The sequence below is a fragment of the Lolium rigidum genome, chromosome 5, assembly GCF_022539505.1.
Source record: "Lolium rigidum isolate FL_2022 chromosome 5, APGP_CSIRO_Lrig_0.1, whole genome shotgun sequence".
Classification (NCBI taxonomy): Eukaryota; Viridiplantae; Streptophyta; class Magnoliopsida; order Poales; family Poaceae; genus Lolium; species Lolium rigidum.
The window spans coordinates 163,226,959-163,245,097 of record NC_061512.1 but is presented as its reverse complement, the minus strand read 5'-3'; the positions used below and the strand labels follow the sequence as shown (position 1 = coordinate 163,245,097).

At 47.1% G+C, this 18,139-nt stretch overlaps 2 protein-coding genes across 3 annotated transcripts; one reads left to right on the top strand and one right to left on the bottom strand.

The window, feature by feature from the left end:
• The first annotated feature begins 806 nt into the window (after positions 1-806).
• On the top strand, positions 807-2,046 carry LOC124651290 (ethylene-responsive transcription factor 1-like). 2 transcript variants are annotated; one of them, XM_047190393.1, is made up of 3 exons: positions 807-1,093; positions 1,176-1,711; positions 1,799-2,046. In XM_047190393.1, exons 1-2 carry the CDS (start codon positions 913-915, stop codon positions 1,685-1,687), a joined length of 693 nt encoding a protein of 230 aa, XP_047046349.1. In that variant the 5' UTR covers positions 807-912; the 3' UTR covers positions 1,688-1,711; positions 1,799-2,046. The 2 variants fall into 2 exon arrangements, with proteins under 2 accessions (XP_047046349.1, XP_047046348.1); XM_047190392.1 differs by having other exon boundaries at positions 1,176-2,046.
• Positions 2,047-14,142: 12,096 nt separating this feature from the next.
• LOC124656639 (stress response protein NST1-like) lies at positions 14,143-18,008 on the bottom strand. Its single transcript, XM_047195348.1, has 5 exons — positions 17,852-18,008; positions 15,381-15,633; positions 15,067-15,298; positions 14,622-14,937; positions 14,143-14,282 (listed from the first exon to the last, which is right to left on the bottom strand). Exons 1-5 carry the CDS (start codon positions 17,952-17,954, stop codon positions 14,143-14,145), a joined length of 1,044 nt encoding a protein of 347 aa, XP_047051304.1. The 5' UTR covers positions 17,955-18,008.
• Between the last annotated feature and the right edge of the window lie 131 nt (positions 18,009-18,139).

Genomic DNA, 18,139 nt, shown 5'->3' with positions numbered 1-18,139 from the left:
CTTTTTGTTGACAAGTTGCACAACTACAACCCTTGTTAATAAGCGAAGGTTTTGCTAAATCTTAGGCGACTAGATTTTCTTAAGTCTTGGATACTCGAGAAAAGTGCATCCACGCTTAAGAGAAATGTGCAACTCACATCCAAGTGCACTTTTATGAAACGAGTTGCAATTTTATAATAAGTGCAACTGTGTGGCAGAAAAATGTGACTAAGCCGAGTTATAATTTTCTCTAAACTGAATTTGCATTTTCCTCGGGTGACAGAGACTTAAAGAAAATCTCAGTCACGCGAGATTTAGACAAACCCAACAAAACCACTTTCTCCTGGTGTTGGCACACTCAGTGACAATGTCAACTCTTGTGTAAGAAACCACATTTCTCAACCTATTGTTAAGGATTTTTTTATTCAGGGAATTTTCAAAATGCCGAATCGCAAAATTTCTTGTCATTCGAATCCTACATGATTTTCATTTGTTTGATTATACCACAGGAAAAACAGATAACTTTCAGCGAGATATAATGCGCGCAAGTGGCTGTTCAGATTTTTTGATCTTATGAACCAAACAAACCGAAATAGTATAAAATTTTCCAAGGATTTCAGTCCTGCAAAATTCTAATGCAAATATCTTGAATCAAGAGATGCCCTATTCTCTTTGCTGAATACTAATAAGAATGCTGATGTTGCAACCACGCGCCAACAGGGTCAACTTGATGCCTCTTTCAAGTACACACGGACACCGGCCGGTAGCACATTTCAGCTCTTTATAGAGAGAGCCCGCCGATGTGCTCAACAAAGAATACACGGACACACAGTCACTCTTTGCCTGGACAGATTCATCACTTGTTAACACAATCAGAAGCTGCGACCTGAAACAGCAAAGTAATCCTCACCACCTGATAGCCAAGACACCGTGATGTGCGGAGCGGAGGTCATCCCAAACGGCCATGGTCGCCCCGGCCAAGCCCCGTCTCCGGGGAAGAGGAAAATGCGCGGCAGCAGGCTCGCGGATGAGGATTTTGAAGCCTGGGAGGCCGAGTTCCAGGAGTTCATGGCCGCCGCCGACGACGAGGAGGACATTGAGCCGTTCTTGCCAGGTCTGCTTGTACAGCACTGCTGCTGCGACTCTCCCGCACGAGCACGAGAATTTTCAGCTCAGTTTATGATGTGCGTATGCAGGTGTCCCGGCGGAGTCCTGCAAGCCGGAGCACCGTTCGCCGGTCATTGCGAAGCCAAAGCGGCGTAGGGTGAGTCCTAGCCACCCGTACCGCGGCATCCGGCAGCGAGCATGGGGGAGGTGGTCGGCGGAGATCCGTGACCCCACCAAGGGCGTCCGCGTCTGGATCGGCACCTTCGACACCGCCGCGGACGCTGCGCGCGCCTACGACGCCGAGGCGCTGCGCATCCACGGCACGAAGGCCAGGACCAACTTCCCTGCTGGCACGGCGGCGCCGGCACCGGCGCCGCGCAGTCAACTTCCTGGGATGTCTCCTTGCAGAGCCGTCTGCGGCAGGGACAACGTAGCCCGTGCGCCGGAGAGTGCCTCGACGTCGTCGTCGTCCGAGGTCTGCAGCAACGCCCCGGCGCGCATACTGTTGGAGTGCTGCTCGGACGACGTGATGGAGAGCCTCCTCGCCGGCTCCGACATGGCAGGCACCATCGACTTGTGGAGCGTCCGTTTCTCAAGCTAATAATTCATGAAATAACGGGACCTGGTAAGCGGATTCTAGTAGCATACGTTGCAATTACATACAGACAACGTTTGTTGCTGCTTTCTTATTCGTTTTTGTTTGTGTTAACAGGGGAACAGCTTGGTTTGATGCTTGTATAATTCCACAGATCGATCTGTGTTCAAATCCGACGAATTGTACGGTTCAGAAACTCTGCGCTTTCAGTGTGTGTACCGTAGAATTCAGCAACTTGTGCCACTTTGTGCTTTACTTTCGAATTTTGATCCCATTCTTTTTGGAGAATGTTTGATGTGTGTGCCTGCAAAGTATTGTGTGCGGTTGAACCAGCCAAGAACTCAAGATCCTAGATGGATGTGAAACATGTTAAAGTAGGGTTTGGTAGGGTATTGCACAGCACCCAATAGGGCCGGCCTCTCTCATATATATATGGGTAGATCGTACAAATACAGAGATTACATGGATACGTATTATACAGGTATCTACAAAGTACATTGTCTATCACCCTCCCTCAATCTCAACCTTCCCATGAATGTTGAGATTGCGCTTACAAGAAGTAAACAGCGGTAGCGGGAGAGGCTTGGTGAAGATATCAGCTAGCTGATCCTTGGAGGAGATGAAGCGTATCTGAAGCAACTTCTTAGCTACCCTTTCTCTGACAAAGTGGAAATCCACCTCTATATGTTTTGTGCGAGCATGAAACACCGGGTTAGCTGAAAGAAACGTTGCTCCAATATTGTCACACCATAGTATAGGTGGGTGACGTTGAGAGACTCCAAGTTCACCAAGTAAGGCATGTATCCATATTAATTCAGCAGTAGCATTAGCAAGAGCTTTGTATTCGGACTACTGTGCTAGATCGAGAAGCCGTGGCCTGTTTCCTAGCACTCCGAGCAACCAGATTACCACCATAGAAGATGGCATACCCCCGTAGTTCTTCTGTCATCAGGACTGCTCGCCCGAGTCAGCATCGGAAAGCGGACGAAGGCCCGGATCACCGGATGGTGGGCGAAGAAGTAGACCAGTAGTCAAAGTAGCTTTGACATAACGGAGTATGCGCTTCACTGCCGACCAATGGGAACAACGAGGAGCATGTAAGTACTGACACACCTTGTTCACCACAAAGGACAAGTCAGGCCGTGTCATAGTGAGATATCGTAGTCCTCCAACGATACTTGCGATATTTGGTGGAATCCTCAGGAGATAGTAGTGTACCATCAGTAGCAGAAAGTCGATCAGAGGATGCCATAGGAGTAGAGACTGGAGCACACTTAGTCATCCCAGCACGCTGTAAGAGGTCAGAGGCCTACTTGCGTTGATTCAGCAAAAGATCACGCCCCAAAGTATGAACTTCAACACCAAGGAAGTAATGGAGAGGACCAAGATCTTTGAGAGCAAAAATAGTACCAAGCTGACGAACCAGATGATCAGTAGCTGTGGAGGAAGAACCGACCACAATAATATCATCCACATAAACAAGCGAGATAAATGGTAGTACCCCGGCGGCGCAGAATGAACAGCGACGTATCAGCAGTGGATGGTGTAAAGCCAATGTCACCAAGAACAGAACTCAATCTAGTGTGCCAGGCACGGGGAGCTTGTTTCAACCCGTAGAGGGCCTTATGAAGTCGGCATAGGTGACTGGAGTATGTAGGATCCTCAAATCCAGGAGGCTGACGCATAAACACTTCCTCCTCAAGAACACCGTGGAGAAAAGCATTTTGTATATCCAGTTGACGAAGGTGCCAGCCATGAGAGAGAGCCATAGACAGTAATAAGCGAATAGTAGCAGGTTTGACAACGGGACTGAAAGTATCCTCATAGTCCAATCCATACCGTTGTTTGAACCCCTTAGCAACAAGACGTGCCTTGTATCTCTCAATGGAACCATCGGCCTTCTTTTTAATCTTGAACACCCACTTGCAGTCAATAATATTGACACCAGAACGAGGAGGAACAAGACGCCGAGTACGATTGTTCGAAGAGCGGTAAATTCAGTCTCCATTGCGGTGCGCCAATGTGGAGAGGAAAGAGCGGCTCGATAGTCCGTGGGTTACGTATGCGGTAGAGATGGATCATCAGTGCGAGTAGCTGCCCAGGCAATCGTCCCATCGGTGCGTTGTTTGGGCTGACGAACACCGCGTTGAAGCCTGGTAGTGGGACCAAGACGAGGAGCAGCAGGAGCTGGCTCGCGAGGATCGACAGGCGTCGAAGAGGCATCGGTGGTCGATGACGCAGTAGATGGGGAGGCCGAAGCAGATGGCCCAGTAGGGGTGGGCGACACGGAGCGAGCAGCCGCTCCAGGCGACGGCGTAGACGGGCTGCAGTCGGCCGCACTGGGCAAGGAGCAACTGGCGGCACGGGTTGGCGAAGACGGGCCAACGTCGAGGGACCCGGCTGCATGGGGGTCAGCCGCGCCATGCAGCAGTGCACCATCAGGTGCATGATCGACGTGATCGTCGAGTAGCTCAAGTCGAGCGCCTCGGCCATGTCCTCGCACCATGGTTAGCAAACAGTGTAGGGGAGTATGCAGCATCAACAAATTGGTCAGAATGTAAGGGAATAGTGGATGATGTCGGTGCAGTATGTGTAGAGGAAAGTTGAGAGAAGGGAAAGACCGTTTCATCAAACACGACATCACGAGAGATGTAGACTCGATTGGTAGGAATATGTAAGCATTTGTAACCTTTGTGCATGGAGCTATAACCAAGAAACACGCACTGTTTGGATCGAAACTCAAGTTTCCGATTATTGTAGGGACGAAGATGGGGCCAACATGCGCACCCAAAAACCTTGAGAAAGGTGTAGTCGGGGTTTCACCTAGAAGGCGTTCAAGTGGAGTCCGCATGCTAATGACGCGTGTAGGTAGACGATTGATGAGAAAGCATGCTTGTGGAGAATGCATCACTCCAAAAACGAAAAGGAGCTGAGGCATGTGCTAACAAGGTTAAGCCGAGTCTCAACAATATGACGATGTTTTCGTTCAGCGGTACCATTTTGTTGGCTAGTATGAGGACATGAGACACGATGAGAAACACCAATGTCGGAAAAGAATTTGTTGAGCTTAAGGTACTCACCTCCCGATCACTCGAACATGGATAATTTTTCTACTTAACAAGCGCTCAACGTGTTGTTGGAATTGAAGGAAAATGTGAAACACATCAGATTTATGCTTAAGAAGATAAAACCATGTAAAGCGACTATAAGCATCAATAAAGCCGACATAATACTTGTGTCCACTAACGAAGTTTGGGCGGGACCCCAAACATCCGAATAAATAATCTCAAGAGGTGCGGTAGCAACACGACTCGATACGAGGAATGGTAATTGATGACTCTTGCCCTGTTGACAGGCATCACACACTACATTTTTATTGATCGACGACGATGGAAGCTCATGACGATGTAAGACATGCTTGAACAATAGGAGTGGCTGGATGACCTAAACGCGAATGCCACCGATCTCGTGACACCTCGACACTGCTGAACACTTGTTTCACGGACTCGAAGTTGAGATTATAGAGACCTCCACGAAGCCCTCCTCTAAGCGGAACCTCCCTCGTAGCCCGATCCTTAACAAGAAAATACCATGGGTGAAACTCAAAGTAAACATTATTGTCATAGGCAAATTTTTTGACGAGATAAGAGATTCTTTGTAGCGACGGAACATGAAGAATGTTTGAGAGATGTAAAGAGTTGGATGGTGTATGAATGATAGACTGACCAATATGTGTAATGCGCATACCCGAGCCATTGGCGGTTTGGACATTGTCCTTGCCATGGTACTTGTTCCCTCATAGTAAGCTTGTTGAGGTCGTTGGTGATGTGATCCGTCGCGCCGGTGTCGGCATACCAGCTGGGATCAATCGGGTAGGAGGACGTAGCGCCATTGTTGGTGGCAGCAGTGTAGGCACCACCGGTTGGCGGCTTGAAGACGGAGATTTGCCGGTCCATGTTGCGGCCATCGTTGCCAATACCCAGAAAATTGGCCTGGAACCGTTTGAAGCAGCAGGAGGCAACATGACCCAGCTTCCCACATATCTGGCATTGAGGCATGTTGCCATTCGCAGGGGCAGGGGTAAGCGCCTGTGGACGGACAGGAGGCGGGGGACCGGTGCGGCCGGCGGGGCGGAGCAGCGCGACTTCCTCCGGGACCACGGCGCGACGAGTAGTTGGCCGCGTGGTGGACGTCGACACGAAGCTCGGCACGCCGATTCTCAGCACGCTGCTCGGCATTCAACATCTGGGCATAAACATCACGCATTGGCATGGGATCATTGATCGGACGAGCACCAATGCGATCAGCCAACGCATCGTAGTCGCTGTCAAGCCCGCCAAGGAGGTAGGAGTTGAACTCTTCAGGTCGGAGGGGCTGTCCAACGGAGGCCATAGTATCGGCGAGTGCCTTGACCTCAGAGAAGTAGGCATTGGCGAGACTTGTCCAACTTCTTGCACTTGGAGAGGGCAGTGCGGAGATGCATGACACGCGAGGTAGATTGCGTGGCATAGCTCACCTCGAGTGTCTCCCAGGCCTCTTGTGACGTAGCGGCAAGCATGACCATCCCAATCACTCCTTCGGTAAGGGAGGAGACGATGGCGGACAGGATCGCCTGGTCTTGCTGATGCCAGGCACCATATAGAGGGTTGGGGACGGTGGCCGGCTCCTTGGCCACGGTATTGGCGATCTCGGCGTCGGGGAAGGGAAGCGTGCCGTCGACGAACCCGTAGATGAGATTGCTCCAAAGGATCGGAACGATCTGAGTGCGCCAGTAGAGGTAATTCTCGGCAGTGAGCCGGATGGTGATGGCGTTGTTGATGACGATGGGCGTGGTAGGTATCCGCGACGCCATGGTCGCCTTCCCGCTGCTGGACAGCCCGGCGGAACCGGAGCCCGATCCGCTGGAGAGGAAGGAGGACGCGGTCGTGGAGAGAGACCCGGTGGTGTTGGGGGCCATCACAGGTGTGAAGAGGAGTAGGCGGCGGCGCTACAGGCGACGACGCAGAAAAACGATCGAGATCGATCTCGAGTTGTAGGCGGAAGCGTACGGCGGCGGCGGATCAATTCCTCCGCTCTGATACCATGTTAAAGTAGGGTTTGGTAGGGTATTGCACAGCACCCAATAGGGCCGGCCTCTCTCATATATATATGGGTAGATCGTACAAATACAGAGATTACATGGATACGTATTATACAGGTATCTACAAAGTACATTGTCTATCAAAACAAACAAAGAATGTTATGACACCAATATATGCCTTCAGGCTTGACAATTTAGATGTTGTTCTACATCCTTTTGTACTCCTAATAATAAGTCGACCTCTGTTTTCCAGAGGATTAAAAATACTAGCACTTGATGAAAACGGAGAACCCACTACTGAGACGAGGAACATAGTGTAGTGGAACATATATAGTGTAGTGCTCCATAATCGTTGAGCATCTCGGGTACATCGAGAAGGATTAGTGAGGGTTAGGGTTAAGGTTGGAGTAGTCGAGTACGCTTGAAGCTATGTATGAAATTGAACTATGATTGTAAGGTGTACTGTATTGCAAATCTTGGGTGAACAACATTTTTAACACTTACATTACAAGTTTTCCATTTCTATTGTGGAAGGTGAAATTCCAAACAGCGAAATGGTTTTCTGGGTGTGCCTCAAACCTGTTCTTTGGTTTAGCATTATATTGGATCTCCTGGAGATGCTCTAAGTTAAGGGTGCTTTACATAGATTGAAGACTATGTACATACTAGTTTTGGAAGCGTGGCTTGCCATGCGCCACTTGTTGGTTCTAAAAATATTTTCCTCATACTTTTCATGTATTGTACACATTAATTGTTCCTTCCTTCAGCTGACTGTTGCGAACATCGTCAACATGGATGTATTTTTAACCGAGGGGAAGTACAATGGCGGCTACAATAGTGCTGAGGAGGTATATAAGCGCTTAAAGACACAGGGTGACCTCGGTGACCTCCGATCTTTTGACACGTTACATGGCATTCGCCCCCTTGTTTACTTTGGAGTTGAACCAAAACCAAAGCCCCATCAAGATTTCAGACTTATTATCGTGTCGCATGTGTAAACGTTATTCCAAACTTGCTAGCTTTCTTTTGTCATATGTACTTTCTTTATAATTTGGTATGATGAACTTGTGATTTTTCGTCTATATGTATCATGCATGCCTAATTAACTATGATGTTTATTGTATCTTTTCATGTTTCTTATTGTGAAGTGGTATGTTGTGGCCATAGGAAAGGGTTCCAGTAGTCTAGAACAATTGGAATGAGTGCATGAATAAATGAGCGATTACAATAAAAATATCTACAAGGGTTTTGAGACTAGAGAGAGAGAGGAGGCGGAAGAATATTACTTGTTGGATAACCATAGAGAAAGAGACCGTCAGATCAACCGGTCTAGTACGAAGAAAGGACTTCATAATCCTCTTCCTATGCATCGATTTGTGGTTGTGTAAATGTTTATTTTCCGTGGATGTGTGAGAGTGTGTGATGTATATAATTTCTAGATGATGAACCAACTTGAGGGATATTGTATGTGTGGCAAACTATAATGTATGTGTTCCTTTAATCTACATGTGTAGCTTTACATGTTGTCATATATTAAAATTGCCAGATTAGGGTGCAGAGACGCTTAATTAATGGCCTTCGCAAACAACTACCTTTGTGCCGTGCTAGTACAGAATATTTGTGTCGTGGCTAAATAACGCCCACCTGTGAAATACTAGTACGTGCGTGTACCAACAACGACACTGCTATCACAGTACTGGTAGCATGGGGACGCCTACGGCACGGGGTTTTTTTTTTCGGGTGGCCAAGCAGTAGGTTTTGCCTGGTTTCGATAATTAATTGGATACATTTTTGTTTCTTCTGCGAGTGACTCAACATAGCTCCACCTGCCTGCTTTGGCAGAAATAATTTGTGCCAAGAACCAACCATAAGTTGAGTGGCTACCGTAACGAGTTGTACCTTCATCCGAGCAGAGTTGAGACTCATGTTTGGTATGTGTGTCTCACAAAGAAGAACTATTCTTTCAATGGAGATGTTGATCCATCAATAGCGAGTTGTGTGTGATGTTTTCGTCAATAGAAGAGATCCACGACCTCAGCCGATCTGGTTGATAGTATTCTGATGTATAAATTATACTTGGTTTTTATGTACAAAAGTAGAATCATTGACAAGTAGCCACCACGTACATCCAAAGCAATTGAAAAATATATTGACGAGTAGTGTTGACAATATCAAGATGTTGGGTACACAGGTTGTAGGCGGGAGTAATGATCATTGAATTCCGGACGGGACGTATACAGGAAGCAGTCCATACGTCGTACTACTTACATGGTACCAACTTGTACCACTTGAACATAAATTTTCGTTTCTGCTGCCAGCGTTGGTTCAATGGCTCCGGCCATCTTTGAATCAAGGGAAAAGCTACAGAAAAGCGCCGCACTGCGTGCTATCCTATGCGGCGGAAAAAAAGTCGCACAGTCCCTTTAATAGCGATGCGGCTTATCCCCTCGTCGTCTCTCTCAACCACAAGTTTATCTATCTCCAGAATACTACTCCACGGAGCGGAAATTTTGAGGAGCTCCCCGCCGTGCCGGAGGTCGCTGCCGTCGCCGCGCACGCATCGGGAGCCTGCCTCCGTCAAGCACGAGGCCGCAGGGGAGGCCGCCTCCGTGAAGCACACATCGTTAGGCTGCCTCCAAACGAGCACGCAGCTGCGGGGGAGGACGCCGCCGGGCATGCTCCGGCAGTGTGAGGGCGCCTCCAAGCGAGCACGCAGCCGCAGGGGAGGCTGCGCCGGCCATGCACCAGCGGAGGCAGGCCGCCGCCGTCAAGCACAGACCGGAGGAGGCCACAGACGCTGAACACGCAGCAGGGGAGGTTGCCGTCGACGACCGACCGAAGCGGAGCCAACACCGTCGGGCATGCTCCGGGAGGGTGGCTGCCACCATCCAGCCGTCCAGCACGGAGGAGGCCACCGATGGTGAGCACGCAGCAGGGAGACTTCCGTCAACAAGCGGCGAGGCGCGCCGAAGAGCGCAGGGAGCAAAGCGCGAGCGAAGGCAGCTTCTCTCGTCGCCGCCGGGAAGCACACAGGGATGGGTCGCTGTCGTTACCAGATTAATTTAGTGCTAATTGCCATATTAGTTGATCCTAGTTTCCATATTACTAAATTCCTAGAGTAATTAGGTCCTAATTTCCTGATTAATTGGGAGTAATTGCCATGTTCAAATGATATTAGTTGGGGTCTGGTGTTTTTCTCTTCTGCTGACTACACGTTTGGTAAAAATATGGCAACCAAGTAAAATTTATGTGGCAGTCATTTATACTTAATCCGGCAATTAGCAAGTGTATTACTTTTTATGTGAAGTGTCAACAATTAGGAGGCAATAAAAACGTTGATGGTGTCTTAAGAAGAATGCAAAGGAAGTGAAAACGCCAATGCTCACGAGTCTTCTCTTTTAACATGTCGATGCATTCAGAATTTCAGATGCTGTCGCAAAGGGAAAAAATGGTTTTGGCTCTTTGTTGAACACCATACTGTCTATCAGAGCCAACCTGGACTTTTAACTCGAAAGAGTGCGCTCGGGATGTAGAATTGGACTGCTCCACGTGAAACAGGCTCGAACAGAGATTCGCCAGCGGGGCGTCGCACGGATGCGAAAATATGCGGCGCCGCCGCGTAGTCAAGTCCTTGAATCAATCCTATCTCCAGTGGCTGAATTGCCCCCTTGGTGCCCTACCGTGCTCGATGTGCCTTATCCACTTGTTGCATGTTGTTACCTCTGGCCAAGCAAGAAGTTGGGACTAAATTAAGCAACACATCATACTCGGAGGAGGTTTTAGCACATAGCACCACTTGTTGGGGCTTCTTTTGCACAAAACCACAACCACTAGAAATTTTTGCACCAAACACCAGTATTTGTTGTAAACGTTGCACAGAACACATAAATCACCATTAACATCCTTGATAGCCATTAGCTAATTGGGCCCACGCTTGCCATTTTACCCCCACCCCAGCAAAGGTCAAGCGTGGCGTGTGACGATGTAGGGTTTGTGGTGGTTGACGATGCGACGGGGCTCGGGTAGATCGAGGCGACGCTGATTGCGAATAGACTGAACGGATGCCAATGAGTTGGTGATGCACGCTAGCGGTGGCGGACGGCAGTACAAAGCACGACATCGACGGGGAGGGGGGGTTAGCACTATCAGAGGAAGTGCAGGGACGTCGTCTAGACGAGGGAAACATCAGCGGAGCGCATGGGATGCGGCGGGGATGGCCGGGGGTGCGCGGGTGCTCGGGGAGGCGGTGGAGGATACATGAGCACTGGCGGATGGCGAGGAACAGGAATCGAACGAGCTGGCGGAAGCTGCGGAGGAGATCGGCAAGGCGATGACATTCAGAGTTGCATCTCTGCCAAACGCCGCCGCTCGTAGACTTCATCCTGACGCTGCTGCTCCTTCCGCGTCAACCGTCGCAGCGCAAGCTCCTCCCACTCCTTCTGTTGGCGCACCTCCAACCGGCACTCCCGCTGCAGCTGCACCTCCTCCCGGCGCCGCTCGTCTGCGACAAACGCATCTACGGTCGCCAGTAGCGCTGCCTCCTCCCACGCCTTGTACTCTGCGAGCTGCGGGTCCTCCTCCACGACTTCTACGGCCGCCTCTAGCGCCGCCTCCTCCCACGAATCGACCATTGTGGTATTTTCTAGGGTTTAGATTTTTGCACCAATGAAGCGGGGGAGGAGGGATAATATAGACCAGCGGCGCGGTGGGAAACCTCCCGCGCGGCGTCGTGGCGGGAGAATTTCCTGCGCGGCGTTGTGGCAGGAGAGTTTCCAGCCCGACGTCGTGTCAGTAAAATATCCCGCGCGGTGCCCTGGCGTCACTGACAAGCGGCTCCCACGCCAAAAACAAATCGTCTAGCGAGGCGCCGACGCGCCCGATTCGCGCCCTTGGCCAAGGGGCCGGCACGGGATTGCCGGTGCTTCTATTGGGCTCAGAAAAGCGTCGGCGCTATTTGGGGCGCGCCGGTGTGAGCCCATTTTCGCTTTCGGCCCCCAAATCGCTATCGGGGCCGCTATGGGGGCGTCGGTGGAGATGCTCTTAGCACCGGATTTCCTGAAACAACATCGCCACCCAAAAGGATGTCCATGGGAGAGGTTCGGAGCGGGCCGATGAGGGAGAGGTCCCTTCTCCGCCGGCGTGCCCCTCCCTGCGGACGCTTGCCGTCCCGGAGCTGTGGTGCTGCTGCTGACCATGATTGAACTATTCTGTTCATCTATGTCCGGCAAAGAGCTTGTGAAATCCATGTTGCATGCCGCCTTGATTATGAAAGTGGGCCTAATGTGGTTAATTCCCCGTTAAGGCTCCTAATTGAAGTATTTGTGTTTTGTGCAAATCGTTACCCCAAACATTGGTGTTTGGTGCAAAGAAATATCATTGTTGTGGTTCTCTGCAAAAGCAGCCCCAACAATTGGTGTGATCTGCTATTTCCTCTACTCGGAGGGTTATCCACCACAAATTTTGTCGCTGGACTCCTGAAGATATATATGTTCAATACGAGAGCGGACGAATCACTCCCGGGCTGGTTCACACCCGTAATCGTGGAGTTGTTCGAGTGGCTACGATGAATCCTAGTGCAATTAATGACGTGATTCATCTACCAGGTTATATCGTGTAAAGATTGCAATACATGAGAGGAATCGTACAAAATTTAATGAAGTTCGTTGGCTAGCGGTAGCAGAATTAAGTTCAGACCTGTACCGGCGGGTTCAAATCCGCACTTAATAGCACATCATGGACCGATTTTGTTTAGGAACGGGCCACTAGTGTGTTAACATTAATTAAGCACCTATCCTGTACGAAGTTTGAAAACCAATTCCATCTCAGAAGCCTAGTATTAGTATTCAGGATGTAAATGGTTGAACCGCTGGACACAAATGGAGTGCCGCTTCAGCCACATAAGTGATTAGCCGTATTTGTGGCAGCCATTTACCATTTCTGGCGGCTTTGCGCGGCTTTGCGGCGCCGCGATAGCCACTCCACGCTTCCGTTTCAGGCGCTGGCGGCTCGCGCTCCACTTTGATGCCAGCCTATTTCTACAGTGCATCTCGTGTAGCACATAACAGTAGCCATTTCTACAACTCTGTATCACTAATATAAGTTTTCTCGTGCACATATTTTTTTCTAAGGATTATTTTTTCGTTGGACAGGCATAAATAACAGAGAATAATATTAAATAACACAAATCTTCCAAATTAGAATTGAGGCCTGCATACTGATACAAGGTCATGACCAAAGCATTCAACTGACATACACATCAACGGTATGAACTGATAAAAGATACGACAGATTGTTTTGGACCCTTCTTTAGAAAGAAAAAATAGAACAGGTACACATAATCTTGTCCAACAACTTAAGCACAATCTGCGAGGCAGGCATATCGATACATGGCATTGCTGCAGCCAAAACAAAAAAGAGCATCCAGTAGAGATAACCTCTAGAAACAACAAAGTGTGAGCATTTCAGAGTTCTTCTTCAAGTGTGAAGTAACAGCAATAGAAAATTAGGATATGCCATAATTCCCAAAAGATGCATCAATCTGGCATGAATGAAACACAGAGATCACCACGGTTCATGAATATACCACCCTTTTAGCAGCTGAGATCAACTTGACATGAATCTACATCTTCAAGTGGAACCAGGGAGCAGCATCAGCAGATGAACAGGAGCCTTCTAAACATCTTATTAAAATAAAGGGAAATGCACCTGAAATTTTGAGTCATGCTAAATATAACTTCTCTGTGTGTAAATCAGATAGACTGTATAGTATATAAGAATAAAAGGGAACCCAAAATAATATGAATGGCTAATTATATTAGACCTAAACAGTCAATCACATTGCAGATAGATAAATAGCTTTACTTCTTACCATTGTGCATACTTGCAGTTATACCTAAAACAAACTCAATCAAAGCGAAACCAGGCAATGAAAACTGTTAAAATATAGCCAACCCAAATCAGTATGCATATGTGAATCTGCAAAGCAGGAGCACTGGCAATGCATAATACCCAAAATCTAGATGAGCAACAATACAATGAAGCACAGGTAAAAACATGCAGTACAAAGGCCTTATTCTAAAGCTAGAAAGCAAGAAATGATCATATAAGAAGAAAACACATTAATGCCTGACCAAAACAAACATTTGCGTGGCCAAAAGAAACAGGACATATTTATAGCTCTACAAGGCCTGACCAAAAGAAACAGGGCAGGTTTGATAACTTAGATCAAATAAAGATAAACTGAGCAGCAGAGAACAGATCAACTACACCTTCTATCTCTGAATGAAAACATGGCAAAAACAGCTGCATAAAAAGTAAGAATATTACAGTACAGAGACTACGAAAGAATCCAGCGTTGTACCTCCTCGTAGATCATACCACCTCACAGATCATCATCATCCACAACATGAGCAAGTGACTGAACATGTTTTAGCCAATCCTGAAGACATATTAGGGCTTCAACAGTTGTACTCTTCAATCTACTTCTGTAGTCGCTTACAACTCGTTGTCCAGTACTAAAAGCTGATTCAGAGGGTACCACGGAAGCAGGCACAGCAAGAATATCCCGAGCTATTCGAGAAAGTAAGGTATTTTGAAGAGTGAAGCGCCCACCATTCAAGGATATTAAAATCATCTCTGCGAGGGAAGATATCATCTTTCAAATATGTTTCAAGTTCATTGGTAGGCTGTCGTTGCTTATTGCTCAAATGCTTATCCCAATCAGCAAGATTATTTTGTAGTTTCTGTCTTCTTTCCCCAAAGTATGAAAGGCTTTTCGAAATGGGAATGCTGACTGAAGCATTAGGTATGTGGAATTCCAGCGTGTTTGCACATCAACAGAAGGGAGTGCACAAGAAATACCAACTCGTGCAACTACTTCATTGAAGTTATCCAATCGAGTCTGAGAGCTCTTCACATATTTCACACTTTCTCTTATATTATCAATTGCACTTTTCACTGCTGTCAATGAAGATGGTGACCTCGGCATAGATGGCGACCTCAGCGTAGATGGCGACCTCGGTGTAGACTTGGCATTTTTCTGTGAAGGGGGACTCCCATCCATATCCGACAGCGACCTCCCTCTTTTCGAAGCTGCCACGTTTGCAAGAACTCCAAGACGAGACCTCAGCATATTCACTCCAGGAGACCTGGTCACTCCGCAAGGAGAACCTCCTCCCTAGAAAAGAAAACAAAGGAATTCACATGGATCAGTGATCCATCCAGATAGAGAGGCCATAATTCACATGGCACCACACATATGTAAAACAAAAGAGGAATTGAAATGGATCGTCAATCAAATACTCACTTCTGCTCTCACCATCTTCGACTTCTTCTTCATATCCTTCCTCCTATCATTTAGCTCAATCGCTTGCTTCTTCTTCCTATCTTGTAGCTCTTTCCTCCTTGCAGCCACCTCCAATTTAATCTTTTTGTTGTACTCTTGCTTTAGCCTCCTCTCTTCTTGCTTCTGCCTCCTCTCTTCTTGTCTCTGCTTCCTCTCCTCTTGTCTCTGCTTCCTCTCCTCTTTCTTGCTCAATCTGCACTCAAATAAGTGTAAATCAAAATTTATGGGAATAAAACATAAACAACGAAACGAGAAGATAGAGATGAGGGACTCACTTCCGCTGCTCATCGAGGGCATCCCACACCTGCTGCTCCTCATTGATGGTTTCCCACTTTAGCCTCTGCTTGTCAACATCACCCTCGGGATCCAATTCTTCGAGGTGAACCGGCTTCATGGATGGGCCAGCCATTTCTTCGAGGTGAACCGGCTTCATGGATGGGCCAGCCATTTCTTCGAGGTGAACCGGCTTCATGGATGAGCCAGCCAATTCTTCGAGGTGAACCGACTTCATGGATGGGCCAGCCATCCCTACATAGTCAAGAACACATATAATTAGAAAATTAGCCAGCATTTCTATTTCACTCAATTAGAGAACATATTTACTTTATTGGCCATTTGTTGCACTTTCAATAAACTAAATTGAGCTAGACTAAAACTGCAAAAGTAGAAGTAATAATTCTCTAGTTGTGACCATAGTGGGACTGTTATTTTGTTGGAAAACCAGCCGCACTGGACAAACCATCTGGCTGTCAAAAAATCTGAATTGAACGCACACAACAAACAGATCAAGACAAGCAAACTTTCACCACCCATGAATTTCAACGACAGACTTTGGACTCTAGTAGGATCAACATTACACTGCAGTTCTCTTTGTTTAACATTTCATTACCTTTGTTTCTCTGGAGAAGTACCAGAAGGTGGTTAAGGCTAATGACAAGATTGAGAAACAGGCGTTGCCTTTGAATGTCTGGAAGATTTAATCTGTTTACTTCTAGCATCACTGCATCTTTCACCCACAATTGGTTTGTCTAACAGAGCTATTAGCAACTTGTAGTATTGTACTGTACTCTTAAATTACTGGACAGAGCTATGCTTTGTTTATGTTACCTGAAGTCAACTATTTACACACACTTTAAAAAACAGTAGTACTGTATAAAGTAGGCTTGTAGAAGTAATCTCTGAACCACAACGGGGCATAGCATCAAGAATGTTGAACCGTGAATAAAACCACAACACTGCAGTTTTTGCCTAGTAAGTTCAGTTCTGGTAGCTTGGGTGATTATGCAAGGTTTTGTGCCATGCCGTGAACCAAACAACTATATTTATGTTGTACTAGTAAGCAGCACGTGCTTTGCACGTTGCTGAAAATAAGTAGAAGAGTATAGATTTAGAAAAAAAAACTCAAATGGTGATCTAATTTTTTAATCCCTTTAATATACTTATATGAAATATAGGTATAATCGAACATAAAGTGACAAAAGAAATAATGGAACATTCATTATGAGTATGTATATGTTTGAAATTAAATATGGAAAAAATATTAAGTTTTACATTATTTCTTTAACTGACAAAACATCTTATCGAATTTGATTTCTTACTGTAGGTGGGTTCTAAATAATAGATAAGAAATGCAGAAATTGAGTTTGGGTGTCATGGAGATCGGTATTTTTTCTAAATATGAAAGCGTTGATTTCAAAGTTTCAAAAACTTAAAAAAGTCTATACATGGATAATGTTGTACTTTACCAACATACAACATCACAACCTGAAATACCTTATATTGTGGGTTAAGGAAAAAAAATCTGACAAATTTGAAAGGTTTGAAAATTTGCACTATTCACTACTTAAAATCTGAGACTTTATCATTTTCTCACAACCCAAAATACAGGGTATTTTGATGTGAGATTTTTTTTTTTTGTATTTCTAGATTACTTTTTTTCCCCTACATCTACATCTTTTGCTCCAAAAATTTTAAAACTTCAAAACACCATTTTTTATTCATTAACAAAAAGCTCCCTGTCGCCCGAGCTCCAAAAATCCACACTCATAACAAGTCATCGGTCAAACAATTCAGAAAAATATATTTAACTTTTTAATATAACCATGCATAACTCTTATTTGTTAGAACCTATAAAGTTTGTAAGTTTCGTTCTATAAAAGAAGGATTTATTTAATCGTCCGAAGAGAAGAGATATTAATGAAACTGCACGTGAAGACAACTTGGCTGGCTAACTCATGTCACTTGCTGGTCGTGTCGTTGTGGTAGGATTCAGCAATAAATTACACATGCACGTCTACTCCGACTTCCGACTGCCGCTCAGCGATTTATTAGTTTTTCACTCGCATCAGTGTGCCCACTCACTGGATCTTGGTCCCACGTTGAAAGGCTGCATCGAGTGCGGTTCCCTAGAAAATTCAGCTAGGTCCTAGAACATTCAGACTGCACTGATTGGGTGCGCCCAGGATGAAGCGAATCCAACGCATGTCCACCGTCGGATTCTGCCCCACAATAACTGATGAATGGCGGATGATAGGCTTGTTCTGCAAATCAACGGTTGTGATAGCTTCAGGGATGTTTTGGCGGGAATCTAGGAAGAAGCTGGTAAATCCAAATTCAAAACTGTCACATTATAGTAGTAGAGACTAGTGTCAGTTTGGGGTTTCCCTACATAGTCAAGTAACTTGGCAGGGCAAGTCCACACGAGGAGGGGAGGGAAACCAGAGAGTGAAGAGGAGATGTTCCTCACCGTCGAGCACGGACTTGCTCCCGCCGCTGTGCGGCCCTGCTGGTGCCGGAGCGGCCACGGTCGCAGTGGAGGACACGGGGAAGGTAGGCTCCGCCAGATCCATCTGCTGCTGGAGAGGACCTAGGACATGTCGACGCGGAGGACCTAGGACATGTCGACGCGGAGGACCTAGGACATGTCGACGCGGAGGAGGTGGTCGGGGGCGGCGCGGAGGAGGTGGTCGGGGGCGGCGCGGAGGAGACGCGGTGGAGGAGGCGAGTGGCGGCGCGGAGGAGGACTGGAGGAGTT

Excerpts from the sequence above, each read along its gene's own strand:
- LOC124656639 (XM_047195348.1), bottom strand. The coding sequence starts at position 17,954 with ATGGATCTGGCGGAGCCTACCTTCCCCGTGTCCTCCACTGCGACCGTG. Across the intron at positions 15,634-17,851 it reads GAGCAAGTCCGTGCTCGACG|GGATGGCTGGCCCATCCATG; the intron begins GTGAGGAACATC and ends TTGACTATGTAG. Across the intron at positions 14,283-14,621 it reads TGAAGTAGTTGCACGAGTTG|CTTTTAGTACTGGACAACGA; the intron begins GTATTTCTTGTG and ends CCTCTGAATCAG.
- LOC124651290 (XM_047190393.1), top strand. The coding sequence starts at position 913 with ATGTGCGGAGCGGAGGTCATCCCAAACGGCCATGGTCGCCCCGGCCAA. Across the intron at positions 1,094-1,175 it reads CATTGAGCCGTTCTTGCCAG|GTGTCCCGGCGGAGTCCTGC; the intron begins GTCTGCTTGTAC and ends GTGCGTATGCAG.